The 15,072-nt window shown below is 46.9% G+C and overlaps 1 protein-coding gene across 1 annotated transcript; it reads right to left on the reverse strand.

Annotated features, from left to right (window-relative positions):
• Positions 1-5,535: 5,535 nt before the first annotated feature.
• Positions 5,536-13,921, reverse strand: HRC (histidine rich calcium binding protein). The gene is made up of 6 exons (XM_082195910.1): positions 12,525-13,921; positions 12,091-12,170; positions 7,801-7,869; positions 7,619-7,670; positions 6,142-6,178; positions 5,536-5,711 (listed from the first exon to the last, which is right to left on the reverse strand). The coding sequence occupies exons 1-6, from the start codon at positions 13,750-13,752 to the stop codon at positions 5,675-5,677; spliced, it is 1,503 nt and encodes a 500-aa protein (XP_082052036.1). The 5' UTR covers positions 13,753-13,921; the 3' UTR covers positions 5,536-5,674.
• Positions 13,922-15,072: the final 1,151 nt, after the last annotated feature.

Raw genomic sequence — 15,072 nt, forward strand, 5'->3', positions numbered from 1 at the left:
TGCAGGATAATTGGGGCAACAAGCCATTGCAGCGTGTCTCCATCCCCCTGCCAGGGCCTTGCACGGATCCAAGATCCTATGGAGAACAAACAAGGGAAGGAGGGAGAGGGAAGTGACTTGAAGCCAAAATCAGCCCAGATTTTGAGACTTGCTCCTGGGGAAACATCAGCACCTGGGAACCTATTTGAACTGACACAAGTCACAAAGGCGAATGAGCTCACATCCCACAGAACCTAAATTAAATTATCGAGAGGAAGGTGTGTTCACATTCGCCTCTTCAAACAGCGGTAGTTTACTCCTGTGTTAACTTAAGCGGTAAAGTACCTCACTTCTGTACTATTCACACTAAGGGGACTAAACTACGGCACTTCCTGGGCTCATCCACACTTATCTTTTCCCTACGCTTCCTAGGCATCCCAGGCCACTTTTTAAAGCTCTTTGTCTGAGCACTTCCCCCACAAAAACCCCTCTCCTTAACCTCTGAATTGGAACAAACAGCAATTTGGGTTTCCCATAGATTGCGGTTTGCTCTGATTCAGTGGTATAGAGCGAGTGGTCACAGGGAAAGCGCCACGGCCAAATAAATACATAAATAAAAGTGCTCAGGCACAACTCTTTCAAGGGCAAACCGGTGCCTAGAAAGGCAACACAAGAGGCAGTCTGGATGAGCCCCCTGTCTGCTTTGCCCCCACCACATGAAGGAGAAAAGTTGAGGTTCTCCCATATTCTTCTGCCTCGCTTGAGTGAAGAATTCGTCTTGCCTTCGAAAAACACATCCGATTTGGCAATTTTTGTCGGTGGTGGGGCAGGAATGGTGCTGTTATTCCTGAATTCTTTGCCCTGCCTCTTTCAAAGAGCACTAAACCCACCAATGAATCTTGCAGCAGTCCCATTTATTATCAAACTCCTGGTTAAGAGTGAGCCAGAGAGACGGCGATTGGGATCGCACCCACAATTGACCCACCAGGAAAATACCAGTGTGGAGGGATTCTGTGTATCTCCAATTTAAAAAGCTGTCCATTTTTTTATCATCTGATTTATTTTGGGGGGGGGGAGTGCAGAGACATTGAAATCAAGCCATTAAAAGGGGGGAGGGGGAGCTAGCAGAGGAAAATATTTTGAGAAAGCGTTAAAGTCAGCAAAGGACTGCCTATTATTGCCTATAACGAGTGAATGAGAATATTGAGGATTTTAACAAGGATACAGCATTGTATGTCTGGAACTCAGTGCTTTTTTTTCTTAAAAAATGTTTAGGGGGTACTCTCACTTTCCTACTTATACTGACATACTGCCCCTCAATGAGGCCAAACTTAGATTCACAAAATGTTTAGGGGTATGCGTACCCCTGCATGCACCCAGAAAAAAGCACTGCTGAAACTAGAGTGTTACCTCTGGTTAAGAACTTAATTTGTTCCGGAGGTCTGTTCTTAACCCGAAACTGTTCTTAACCTGAGGTACCACTTTAGCTAATGGGGCCTCCCGCTGCCGCTGCGCGATTTCTGTTCTCATCCTGAGGTAAATTTCTTAATTTCAGACACTTCATGTCACATACACTTCGGGTTACAGACTCCGCTAACCCAGAAATAGTGCTTCAGGTTAAGAAATTTGCTTCAGGATGAGAACAGAAATTGTGCTCCGGCGGCAGCAGGAGGCCCCATTAGCTAAAGTGGTGCTTCAGGTTAAGAACAGTTTCAGGTTAAGAAAGGACCTCTGGAACGAATTAAATACTTAACCCGGGGTACCACTGTGCTACTTCCGGGTTAGCAGAGTATGTAACCTGAAGCGTTTGTAACCCGAGGTACCACTGTACAACTGCCATTTAAGGCACTCTTGTACCACTTCAACAGTCATGGCTTCCCCCAAAGAATTCTGGGAGTTGTAGTTTGTTAATGGTGCTAGGAAACCCCCATCTCCCAGAGTGGTTTAGCAATGACTCCCTCTTCCCAGGGAATTGTAGGGTTTTTTGTTTTTGTTTTAGGGGATTAGGAGGGTCTCTTTAAGAGCTCTTAACTTAAAGATCCTAGGATTCTTTAGGGAGAACGATGACAGGTAAAGTGGCATAAGAATGTGTTGAGTGCGTGGTGTTCAGAATTCCACTCCAGGCCGTTTTTGGAGAAAGCAGTGTCCGGGGGAAAGAAGCAAAGAGATAAAAACTGGGGAAGGGAACATATAGAGGGGAAGAGCCTGGGGGAGATGGGTTAATTACAACCTTTCTAAAACCTGGAGAAATACCCTCCCATTCACCCCAATTTCTCACTCTCCCATAGATAGAGACTTTGGAAAAAACAGCAACTATGTCGGAAGCAAAAAAAGAAGACGTGTTTTTATTTTCCATGGAAACAAGACAAAGCAATGGCTATAAATTAAGAATAAAAAAGGCAGGTGAGGTGGAGTATCCGTGATAGGAGAGGGGGAGAGATAGGATTTTGGGCTGAGCCAAAGCAGGATAGTCCCAAAATATGAAATCTGTGTTTTTCCACATGCAGTTTTGTCTTCAGGCTTCGTGTACACAGAGTTTGCTTCTTGGAAAAAATACACTGCCAGGTATCCTGCTTGTACCTTTAGGGCACTTCCAGACTAACAAATTCCAGGTGGGACTCAACCACATAATGGCAAACTCGGGGGTTGCACAATTTCCACTGATCGGAAGGTATTGTGCAACAAACCTGCTTCCCCACAAAAAACCGGCCTTTTGTGATGAAGGGAAATCGCAATGAAAGTGTGGGATAACGCTTGCTTCAAGGCGATGACATCATCTAACCTTCCCATGGACAAATCCGAGCGAATAAACTCAATAAACAGGTTGTCTAGAAAGTGCCCTGCATCCTTTTGCTTCTAAATTCCTAAAAGAAGCTGCCAAACGTGCATCGCTTGGCAGATTCTTATTTGCATTCCATGCTCCTCTTGCACAGCAATAACAACCCAGATTTCAGTTGGATTTTCCCATAACGGTTTAATAAGGTAAAAAGGTAAAGGACCCCTGGACGGTTAAGTCCAGTCGAAGGTGATTATGGGGTTGCGGCGCTCATCTCGCTTTCAGGCCGAGGGAGCTGGCATTCATCCACAGACAGCTTTCCGGGTCATGTTGCCAGCATGACTAAATGGCTTCTGGTGCAACGGGACACCGTGACGGAAGCCAGAGCGCACGGAAACACTGTTTACCTTCCTGCCGCAGTGGTACCTATTTATCTACTTGCACTGGCGTGCTTTCAAACCGCTAGGTTGGCAGGAGCTGGGACATAGCAACGGGAGCTCACCCCGTTGCAGGGATTTGAACACTGACCTTCTGATCGGCAAGCCCTAGTGTAAGCCAGCAGAGCTCCATCTAAAAGCCCTAAACCACAGCCCTAGTGTAAGCCAGCAGAGCTCCATCTAAAAGTTGCTGGACTCCCAACTCCCCAAATCCCTGACTGTTGGCCATGCTGGTCAGATGGGAGAGCTAGGGGGGAAGCCTTCACTTTGGCTTATTCTGCCCTAGGAGAAGATTGGCAAAATGTTCTGCATCTGTACAGAACTGCAGATTCAAAAGCGTTTCTGTATCTCTAGCAGTTTGTGCGGATGAAGGGAATTCGCCAGGCACAGCTTGATGTGCAAGGAGAAAAGGGGCCAGTGCAGAATAGAACCATAGAATCGTATAGTTTGAAGGGACCCCCAAGGCTCAACTAGCCCAACCCCCCTTGTCATGCTGGAATCTCAACTAAAGCATTCAAGACAGATGGCCAAGACAGCAAGAATGGGAAGATGCAGCACTCCAGATATCGAAGGGCTACAACTTCCATCCTCTTTGATCATTGGCTATGCTGCCTGGGACCGATGGAAGCCAAAATCCAACAACATTCAAAAGGCAGCAGGTTTGCCATTTCTGCAGTGCAGGGCATTTTATCATACGTCTGTTAAAAATTCCCTGCTTTAGAGAACTTATTTAATACATAGGAGCCCTTAACATCATTTTAAAAAGCAGCTTTTGGGTTTCTAGCAAAGTCCAGTGTAGCCTGAGCCACGGGATGGCTTATCGCATGAATCAGGAACCTTTGGCCCTCCAGATGGGGCTGAACTCCGTCTCCCATCAGCCCCGGCAAGCATAGCCAATGGCCAAGGATGATGCGAATTGTAGTTGAGTAACACTAGGGGAAGCGGGGGGGGGGGGGTAAAGGTTTCCCACCTGTGGTTTATCAGAAAGGGACTGTGGTAATGCTATGGAGACAATGCGGCGCTCGACAGACTCCACAATGCCCAGAATTCCTTGGGGAGAAAATAGCAGTGAAGCGAGTGATGAGGCCATTGTAAAGCCATTTAGAAGCTGGTTCACGCAGTTGCGTTTATTCCTTGATGACTCAAGTTATCAACACCAGACTCCTCCAAGTGTCCCTACTTTCCAGGGACAGTCCTGGATTTACAGAAGCCGTCCCAGTTTCTGATTTGATCCTGGAATGCCCTGCTTTTCCTTAGGACATCCCTGTTTTCATCTGAGAAATGTTGGAGGGTATGGAGTTAAATGATCCCTGAGCCGAGGAGATAAGTAACTATACAACCTTTTGAAGACATCTGAACCCTGTATGGGGAAGTTTTTAAATGTTTTCTTATGTTTTTTATATATGTTGGAAGCCACCCAGAATGGCTGGGGCAACCCAGTCAGGTGGGTAGGGTATAAATAATGAAATTATTATTATTATTATTATTATTATTATTATTATTATTATTATTACTATTATTAAATAGGACACCTCTATTTTCATTGAAGAAATGTTGCAGCGTATGCAACACCCATCTGTGAACAAGTAATGCCACACCATCACCACAGATCAAGCTTTCAAAAGGTTTCGGGCACAAACATTTCCGAAGAGACATTTCAAAGGAAAACATCTGGAAGCTGGTCGGTGTGCAATTCTGCAGCAAGTAGCCCAAAGGTTCAAAATTGCACAGTGCGAGTTGCCCCATTGCCTGTTCAGTTGAGGCTGAGAGGGGGAAATTGCAGCTGCCCCACTGTTGCTGGACCCCAGTTGCCATCAACGCCAAGCCAGCAGAGCCAATATGAGGGATCATGGGAGTTGGAGTCCAATAACATCCAGAGAACCACAGATTCCCTGCCTAGGGGCTGAGGCATGAACAGGAAACCTTTTGCTCAGGAGAGCTATTGCTCAAACTTATTCAAAGGCTGGGGAATCGTACATCACTGAGGTGTTAGTAATCCCTCGCCCCAGGGTGGATTTGCTCAGTAAATTCGGGTCACCCTTCTTGCTCATCAGGCCGCAGTCTACCTGGGATGGCCTCCCGGCTAATTATAAAAGCCAGACTACACAAGACTGCCAGTTCTGAAATGGTGTGTTTTCCAACAGCTGCTTTTTTAAGAATGAAAAGTCCTGGGGGAGGCAGAAGTTGGAAGTTGGGGGTTGGGTAAAGTCCAGCTGCTTAACCCTCTCCCTTCTTGCCATCGGGTATCCTCTCAAAACCAACTCCCAGCAGATTTTCCAGATGTGGGGGATAAATAGGACCCCATGGGAGAAAAACAACAGGGGTACGTTTTTGAGAGGACAATGATGGGCGGGGAAACAACCTCCGGAAGAAAGAATCGTGGAATCTTCCATCACACGCAGTTTGGCTCAAAAAAATAATATCAAGGGTCACCTGGTTCCCCCTCCCCCTCCTAACTTTGGTTTCTCCACCAGGGGGCGCTTCAATGCTCCTGCTGCTCAAAGATGGTGGCAAATGTCCTGAAAGAAAAAGAGAAGAAAGGGTTTAAATTAGGGTCTTTCATTACAATCCTTTTGCTTATTTCTGGTCAACAGCCACCTATCCTGCACTTTCTCCAAGGGGCCACAGCTGCCTACATGGAATGAGCAGGCAGTCAACTTTCCAAACAGATGCCTGTCCTAGATCTGAATGCCTTGAGACAGAGAGACCTCATATTGTTCCCATTTCACAGACGAAGAAAACTGAGGGCCGAAAAAAAAGAGTTTCCCCAGCTTTATGTGGCAAGCTGAGACAAGATTAGAGGTTAAAGCTGCAGGATCTCTGCTGGATCCTGGCTGTCCTCTCTGCAGGGGTAGAGTCTGCAACACAAGGAAAGGGGAGGAAGTAGATTTTGGAGCTCAGCTGCTGCCTCTCCTTAGGATTCGAATGGGATCCAGGGCTGCTACTTACTGAAATAAGGCTCCAGATAATTCATCCACGATGCTCCCTGCAAAACACAAAACAGAACAAATCAGGATTTTGCTGTTCCTAGGGCACTTACCATCTGCTCATCTTGAGCTTACGTCTCCCCATTAAAACAAGCTTTATGAAGTTGTTTATTGCTGTGTTTATTGCTTATTTCTTGGCAAGGAGCATGAGGGACATAGACCGTTCAGCCTATTTTCTCACAATCATTCTGGGGGCGGAGAATGGCTGAGTGGAATATGTGGCGACATCGGCCAAGACGACACAGTGAGCTAGATGGCTCAGCTGAGATTTGAACCCAGGTCCTTCCTTGCCACTGCCACCCACACCCAGTCCAAGTCTGACACTCAATCTGCTAACCCAGAGGTGGTCAGACAGCAGGCTTCCGGGATCTACTTCAATTTTTACTCAAAAACCCAAGACCCACAAACTGGAGCCAGGTGCAAACAGACCCTTAGGCTCAGTACACACCATACATTTAGAGCACATTTAAATTAAAGAATCCTAGGTTTACAGAGCTATAGTTTCCAGCATCCTTCACAAACAACCATTTCCATTACTCTGGGGGGGGGTGTACTTTTAACGTACGGTGTGCATGTAGCCTAAAATTAAGGAACAGGGTGCCTCTAAGCATATCCTTAGCCATGGATAGGCAAACTAAGGCCCAGGGGCTGGATCCGGCCCAATTGCCTTCTAAATCTGGCCTGTGGACGGTCCGGGAATCAGTGTGTTTTTACATGAGTAGAATGTGCCCTTCTATTTAAAATGCATCCCTGGGTTATTTGTGGGGCCTGCCTGGTGTTTTTACATGAGTAGAATGAGTAGGAATTTGTTCACACACACCCCAAAAAAATAGTCCGGCCCCCCACAAGGTCTGAGGGACAGTGGACTGGCCCCCTACTGAAAAAGTTTGCAGACTCCTGCTCTGTACTGCATATAAAACTAAAAAAAAATGTTAAGGGAATCGTCGATGTTAGTAAAGAAACAGCTATTTGGATGTGCTATAAACATGCAACACCAGATGGCGCCAGAGGGCAGGAAATTTTAAAACGCACTTTTCCATAGGGATTTCTTTATTTTGTTATAACAATCCAGTGTGGGTACGCAGGGGTACGTGTACCCCTAAACATAGGAGTTCATTCATTTTCCCCCCTTCAAAATATATTCCGGTCTCCCACAAGGTCTGAGGGACAGTAGACCGGCCCCCTGCTGAAAAAGTTTGCTGACCCCTGTCCTTAGCCAAGGACTTTGTTTTGTGTACTGGCCGCTGACTTACCATACAAAAACCCACTCCTGCTTCCTCCCCACCCACATATTTCTTCACCTCAGCAGCCAAACTTAGAAAAGAGGCTTTCCCTCACTGCTAACTTGCAGGGTCTCCTACAAATCATGTAAGAGGTCTGCCGGTAGATCACACCTGCCCACGCCAACGCTAAAGCCGCAAAGGGGGAAACCAACTCACCGGGTGCACAGGCCGCCTCGCACACAGGGCAAACGTAACAGAAATGGCAATACTGCAGAGAGAGATAAAAGGAGTTACCGCCGGCAGGGCACGGCTGTGGTTAAGGTTCACGAAACCAGAACAGCAAGTCTGGGGCAAAGGGAGGGGTGGGGAGGAGGGAAGGGCAGGTTTGTGGCACCGACCTGGCAGCTTGCGCAGTATTCGCTGCTGTCTCCTTCTTTGCAGGGGCACTTGTCACACTTGTCACAATCCTGGGGGTGGAAATTCAGGAAAACTTAGCTGAGTCTGTTTGGGTGGCAAGTCCTCAGCACAGCTCTCCTTGTTCTGCATGCCACAACCAAACCACTCTGCCCATGCCATGTGACGCCTTCAGAATGGTGGATTTCTTGTTTATTTTTTGCAGGCGTATTTGGCAATCTCTCAGAGGACCTGTTGATGGCATTTTGCCATTGTACTGTGGAGAGTGTATTAACTAATGGTCTGTGTGTGTGGTTTGGGAGCTGCACGGCCAGGGAAAAAACAATGCTGTCCAGGGTTGTAAAGACTGCAGAGAGAATAATTGGGTGCACTCTCCCCACCTTAGATCACATCTATGCTTCCAGTTGCCATAAGAAAACTGAAGATTGCGCAGGATAGTACGCAGGATATCTTCTGCCTTCTGGAAGAAGGTATAGGGTGATAAAGACCAGGACTAGCTGCCTGAGAAACAGTTTCTACGCAAATGCAATTCTGGTTCTAAACGGAGTATAAGGAGTCTCTATAGTATATTGTATTTTAAAATGGAGTTTCAGAGTTTTTAGGGGTTTTTGACGGATTTATTTAGATTTTCAATTTCATTGTTCTGTATGGGACAATGACAATAAAGATATTGTACAGTGGTGCCTCGCAAGACGAAATTAATCCGTTCCGCGAGTCTCTTCGTCTTGTGGTTTTTTCGTCTTGCGAAGCACGGCTATTAGCGGCTTAGCGGCTATTAACGGCTTAGCGGCTTAGCGGCTATTAACGACTTAGCAGCTTTAAGAAAAAGGAAACAAACTCGCAAGAACTCGCAAGACATTTCGTCTTGCGAAGCAAGCCCATAGGGAAATTTGTCTTGCGGAACGACTCAAAAAACGGAAAACTCTTTCGTCTTGCGCGTTTTTCGTCTTGCGAGGCATTCGTCTTGCGAGGTACCACTGTATATCGTATATCGTTGCGGTTGCAATACTAGTGCATTGGTGGTAAATTCATACAACATTTCCCTTTATTAGTTGTTCCCTGACATTCTTGCATTCTTGCCATCTGGAAGGGCAACCTTGCACTATAGACAGTGCTTTTTTTTCTAAAAAGGTGTTTAGGGGTACTCTCATTTTGATGCAAGAAAACCACCATTTTATAGTTCAAATCGAGAAAAATAAATATAGTAGGTAAATGGGCAAAAGTACAGAGATTCACCAAATGTTTAGGGGTATGTGTCCCCCTGCGTCCCCCCAGAAAAAGCACTGACAATAGCACAACAAAAGAAGGACCAGAAACAACAACTACAAGCACCCCAAACAAGAACATTTGCAGTATGAAAAGTTACAGAGCTGCAGCAGGAAGTTACAGGGCATGCACTGGTTGGAAATGAAGCAGTGCCTTTATGCTTTTTGAAATGGTATTTAGAACACAGCCTTAGTTGGGACAAAAAAGGAGAGGAAAAGATATTTGATATGAAGTTTTGTATTTTTCTAATAAAGTTTATGCCAAAAAAGGGGGATTCAATGAAACAGTATCATACCCTCCAACATGTTGAATCCCCAAACCGAGATGCGCACCTTTGTGGCTGTGCATGAGTCATGTGACTCGTGCGAGATCACAGAGCCCAAAATATGCATTCCCCCCAAAATGCACGTTTTGGGGCTCGGCGCAAGATTCGTGGCCCCGAAAAAGCACTTTTCTCACGGCAAGATCTCAGTGCCCAAAATGGCCCTCATGCACTTGCATGAAAAAAATGGGATGTCCCAGTTTTCCCAGGACATTTGTGGGGTATGCAGTATGTCCGCTCCAAAACTTTTGCAGAAGTAAACAGTATTGAAGGTGGGGTCATGTGTAACTGGCCCAATATCATAATGGGCGCAACTAATCGTGAATGCACAATAACCCTGGAGGGTCCCAATAGAACCACAGGCAGCTTTTGGTCCATTTTGATTGGTCTACTCTGACTGGCAGTGACTCTTCTGAGCATAAGGCAGGGGTCTTTGCCAACCCTACTGGGAGACTGAACCATCTGCATGCTAAGAAGTTCTGCCGCAATTCCCCGATTCATCCTGGTCCCTCAACACTATAGTTATCCTTCTCATCACCACATAGGAAACCACCATCACCAGAACCCCACTGAAAATATTATTTTGCAGTTTGTTCTATATTTCCGTTTCTGGATTCTGAGCCTGTTTGCCCCTGCAAAAAAGATCTGAAATTTCGCTTTCCTGCATTGAGTTCTGCATCCATCCTTTTCTCTTCTCCCTCTCTATGGGATAACTTCTGGCCCTCCAGGTGTTGCTGAACTACAACTCCCATCAGCCCTGCCCACTGGCCCTGTTTGCTGGGTCTGGTGGGAGTTGAAGTTCATCAGCGTCAGGCGGCCATAGACTTGTACTCTATGTAAAACTCCTGCAGTCACATGAAATTCCAGGAGAAAGTGACACGCAATTCTAATTTTTTAAAAGAGACAGGCTATGATTCACAAAACGTACTCTCCCTTTCCTAGTTCTTCCCTGTGCCCCAACTGCCTAGTCCTCAAGATACAGCTGGCACCTTCCCCATCGCCCACCAAGGCTCCTGTGTCTTTAACAGGCGCAACAAAGCAGAAATCCCGTGGGTGAAGTTCCTTTCCGTCGCCTTGTCAACAGGCTATGAAACTATTTTACAGCAGTACATACGAAACTGTCAGACCACCGGCCCAAAAGCCATGCTCGTGCAGGCTTTTGAGTTCATTGACCCCTTGGTGAGCAAATAAACTGACATTGACCCGGAGCCAAACTCGGAGGGATGCAAACAGAGTCAAGAAATATTGATCTATAATCAGCATTTGTTAATCGTGCATCTACCAATACCAGGAATCATAAAATGTTTCCTCCACACACACACACATCCCACGAAGGAATACTGGTGTATTGCTAAATTGTCATTTTAAACACAGAGGTCCAAGGGAGGTGCACTCTGCACATGCCCTTTATTCTGGAGGCTCGTAGTTCCTGGTTAAATTTTCCATACTGTAGCTCGTAAACTTCTTTTCCAACTTCTTTTCTATCCCTCTGTGGGACGGCTGAATATCCCTGCATTGCAGGGAGGGTTGGACTAGAATGATTCCCTTCCCACTCTGCAATTCTATGGTTCTATCTTAACATGGTGGGGAAGACCCAGGTTAGCTGTACTAACTAGGTAAAGGTAAAGGGACCCCTGACCATTAGGTCCAGTCAAGACCGACTCTGGGGTTGCGCTCTCATCTCGCTCTATAGGCCAAGGGAGCTGGCGTTTGTCCGCAAACAGCTTCCGGGTCATGTGGCCAGCATGACTAAGCCGCTTCTGGCGAACCAGAGCAGCGCACGGAAATGCCGTTTACCTTCCCGCCGGAGCGGTACCTATTTATCTACTTGCACTTTGACGTGCTTTCGAACCGCTAGGTTGGCAGGAGCAGGGACCAAGCAACGGGAGCTCAGCCCGTCGCAGGGATTCAAACCGCCGACCTTCTGATCGGCAAGTCCTAGGCTCTGTGGTTTAACCCACAGCGCCACCCGCGTATCTAGCTGTACTAACTACCAACGGGCAATTCCAAGGCCCTGTAGCTCTGTATCTTTAAAACAGACCTGGACCAGGTAGCCCTTCAAACAGAGGACACCTTCAAGTCGAAGACTGTAAAGTAGAAGATAGGGCCTCCCTAGATCACAAATCTCTATCTGGTGTATAATTTTGGCACCGCATCCATAAATCTGGGGAGGAAGAGGGGTTTGGAGGCAGGGACCAGGCAAAGAAGAACACAGGAACAACAACCCATCTCTGAGCCAGACCTTCAGAATGAGCATGCATGTAATAGGTTGTGCCAAGATAAGGCAGACTCTCATCAAAGACATAACGGCAAACAAGGACAGGAAGAGGGAGAAGCCATGGCAGAGTTAAGCCCAGGCTGCTTCCATGGAGAGATGAAGGCAGACCTTCCTCCTCCAGAGATCCAAAGGCAAGGAAAGGTATGCCGACGTATTGTAAAATCCACACACCGGCCGGTAGGGTGTCTCATCAGAAGGCAATGAGAAGGGAAATTATGCCTGCTTCAGGGGGAGCAGGGAAAGCAGTCATGTTGCGGATTAATGGGCGACCGGACTAAAGCAGGAACAGGCAAAGATATGAGGCATGCAGGAAGAGACCCTTAAGGCTCGACCACAAATGGTCTGGGCGGTCAAATCCCACCCTGGAGAGCTGAGCAGGTATGCGGGCGAAGGCTTCTCCTTCGTTACCTTGCAGAAGGCACAGTAGTGGCACAGAGAGCCCGCCTCGTACTCTTCCTCATCCTCGTCATCCTCGTCGTCTTCCTCTTCTTCAATGGAAAAGAAAGACATAGATACAGATGCCCAGAAGGGTCCCTCCCGGTGGGGGAGGGAGGAGGTTCTAGAGGGCAGCTGGGAGCCCCCAGGTGGTTCTGGGGGCCCAGCGTGTTGGTGCTAGAGGGGAGAAAGTTGGGCTAAGCAAAGAGGGACGCCAAGTGTGTGGGGAAAGCCAAGAGCTTCTCTGTGCGGCCTACCTGGCAAAAAGCACGGGGTCCTTCGAGGGAAAGGGAGGGCAGCCACAATTTATGGGCACTTGGGTGAAAGCCAGGGGTCGGTTACCCCTAAAGAAAGCCAACATGGCCTCATCCCACCCCACCCCACCCCACCCACTAAGCTTCTCTCACCTTCTCCCTCTTTGTGGTGCTTCTTGGCCTTGTCATGGCCTTCGTGCCTGGGGCGCTTGTGTTTGTGCCCTTCATCCTCATCTTCTTCCTTGGACGTTGTTTCATCAGACTCGTCTTCCTCATCACCATGGTGGTGGTGGTGGTGGTGGTGCTCTTTGCCCTCGTCAGCTTCCTTATGGTGATGGTGCCTGTGGGCCTCTTCCTGGTCATCGTCATCATGGTGATGGTGATGACTGGCATGCTCTTCTTCTTCTTCTTCACTGTCGTCGTCATCATCCTCATGGTGATGGTGGTGAGCATGATGTTCATGATGATGGTGTTCCTCTTCCTCACTGTCGTCATCGTCATCATCGTCATCATCATGGTGGTGGTGGCTACCATGATGTTTCTGATGGTGGTGGTCGTGTTCATCATCATCATCGTCATCATCTTCATCATCATCATGCTCGTGATGGTGGTGATGGTCACCATGATGTTCGTGATGGTGGTGATGTTTGCCATGGTGGTCATCGTCATCGTCGTCATCATTACCATCATCATCATGGTGATGGTGGTCACCATGGTGTTCATGGTGATGTTTGCCATGGTGGTCATCGTCGTCATCATCGTCATCATCATCATCATCATGGTGATGGTTACCATGGTGTTCATGGTGATGATGATGCTTTCCATGATGGTCATGGTGGTCATCATCATCATCATCGTCATGGTGATGGTTACCATGGTGTTCATGGTGATGATGATGCTTGCCATGGTGGTTGTGGTGGTCGTCATCATCGTCATCATCATCATCATGATCGTCATGATGGTGGTGATGGTCACCATGATGTTCATGGTGCTGATGATGCTTGCCATGGTGGTGGTCATCATCATCGTTGTCGTCATCATCATCGTGGTGGGAACTGTGGTGATGATGGTGCTCTGCATGGTGATGTCCAGTGTGGTGATGATGGTGTTCCTCATCGTCGTCGTCATCATCATCATCATCATGGTGAGGATGGTGGCCTCCTTGGTGATGCACTGCTTCATGAAGGTGGCTGGCATGGTGATACTGATCATCGTCATCAGCATCATGCTGTCCATGGTGGTGATGGTGTTCGCCCTCATGCTGGCTTCCGTGGTGGTGGTCGTGGTGGTGGTGCTGTTCCTCTCCCAGGGCTCTAGGGAGCCTGAATGAGCAGAGCAGGACCAGAAGGAGGCCCATTGTCAGGGCCTTCCAGGAAGCCATGGCAGAAGGGGGTGGGTGGAAGCAACACACTCAGAAGTCTCAGAGGCAAGCAACTCGGAAAGGCCGTCAGCCCGCAAGGAGAGCTAAGGGGTAGGAATATACAGTTTCCAGCCCACCGTTTGTATGAGCGACGTCTACAGCTGGCCTAGATTAGCCCTTCAGCCAACAGCCAATGGCTGCCCAGCCCAGCCTCCAAGATAGATGAGAGCACCAAGCCATGGGCCCTGCCGTGCCCTTATATGAAGTGGCTGGGCTGGAGGGGGTGGGGAGGAAAGGAGAGGTATCTAAGCTGCTTGCCATAGTGCAAGGCTATTCTTAGCCGTTCGGAGCAACTGTGCCTCACTCCCTCAATGTGACAGGGAAGCCAGCAGGGTTTCAGTTCAGAGGAGGCAGAAATAAGAGCCAGGACTCCTGGGTTCTCTGAGAGAGAGGGCATATATGCATGTGTGCATGCGTGGTTTAGTGCGCTAGAGAAACTGGAAACTCAGAATCGTGGTTTACCTGGCACCTAGGAGCTAAAGCAACAGGCCTAAGACCCTGTTTCCTGAAAGGAGAGGAAGGCCTGATGTGTTTACGGTCGATATCCGGATACTGTATTATTGAATCAGGAGAACAGCAGGGGGAGGACAGAAAATGCCCCTTTTAATCCACGTGGTTTATTATTTGCTGGTGGAAATTGTTCTTGTTTGTTTGTTTGTTTGTTTCGTTCAGTCTAAACTCATCAGCATAGATGATAGATAGATAGATGATAGATATAGATAGATGATAGATAGATAGATAGATAGAGATAGATAGATAGATATAGATAGATAGATAGATAGATAGATAGATAGATAGATAGATAGATAGATAGATGATAGATAGATAATAGATAGATAGATGATTATCTATCTAGATATAGGTAGATAGATAGATGATAGAGATAGATAGATAGATAGATAGATAGATAGATAGATAGATAGATATACGTAGATATAGATAGATAAAGATGATAGATAGATGATAGATAGATAGATAGATAGATAGATGATAGATAGATAGATAGATAGATATAGATAGATAAAGATGATAGATAGATAGATAGATAGATAGATAGAGATAGATAGATAGATAGATAGATAGATAGATAGATAGATAGATAGAAGATAGATAGATGATAGATAGATAGATAGATAGATGATAGATAGATAGATAGATAGATAGATAGATAGATAGATAGATAGATAGATGATAGATAGATAGATAAAGATGATAGATAGATAGATAGACAGTCTATCATTTATCCCCTCCGATTTTGGATGGTTAAAGTGGTTAGGCCGA

The sequence above is a fragment of the Podarcis vaucheri genome (genome assembly GCF_965113315.1).
Source record: "Podarcis vaucheri genome assembly, chromosome: 13".
Lineage (NCBI taxonomy): Eukaryota > Metazoa > Chordata > Lepidosauria > Squamata > Lacertidae > Podarcis > Podarcis vaucheri.

Excerpts from the sequence above, each read along its gene's own strand:
- HRC (XM_082195910.1), bottom strand. The coding sequence starts at position 13,752 with ATGGCTTCCTGGAAGGCCCTGACAATGGGCCTCCTTCTGGTCCTGCTC. Across the intron at positions 7,671-7,800 it reads AATACTGCGCAAGCTGCCAG|TATTGCCATTTCTGTTACGT; the intron begins GTCGGTGCCACA and ends CTCTCTCTGCAG. Across the intron at positions 6,179-7,618 it reads CGAGGCGGCCTGTGCACCCG|GGAGCATCGTGGATGAATTA; the intron begins GTGAGTTGGTTT and ends TGTGTTTTGCAG.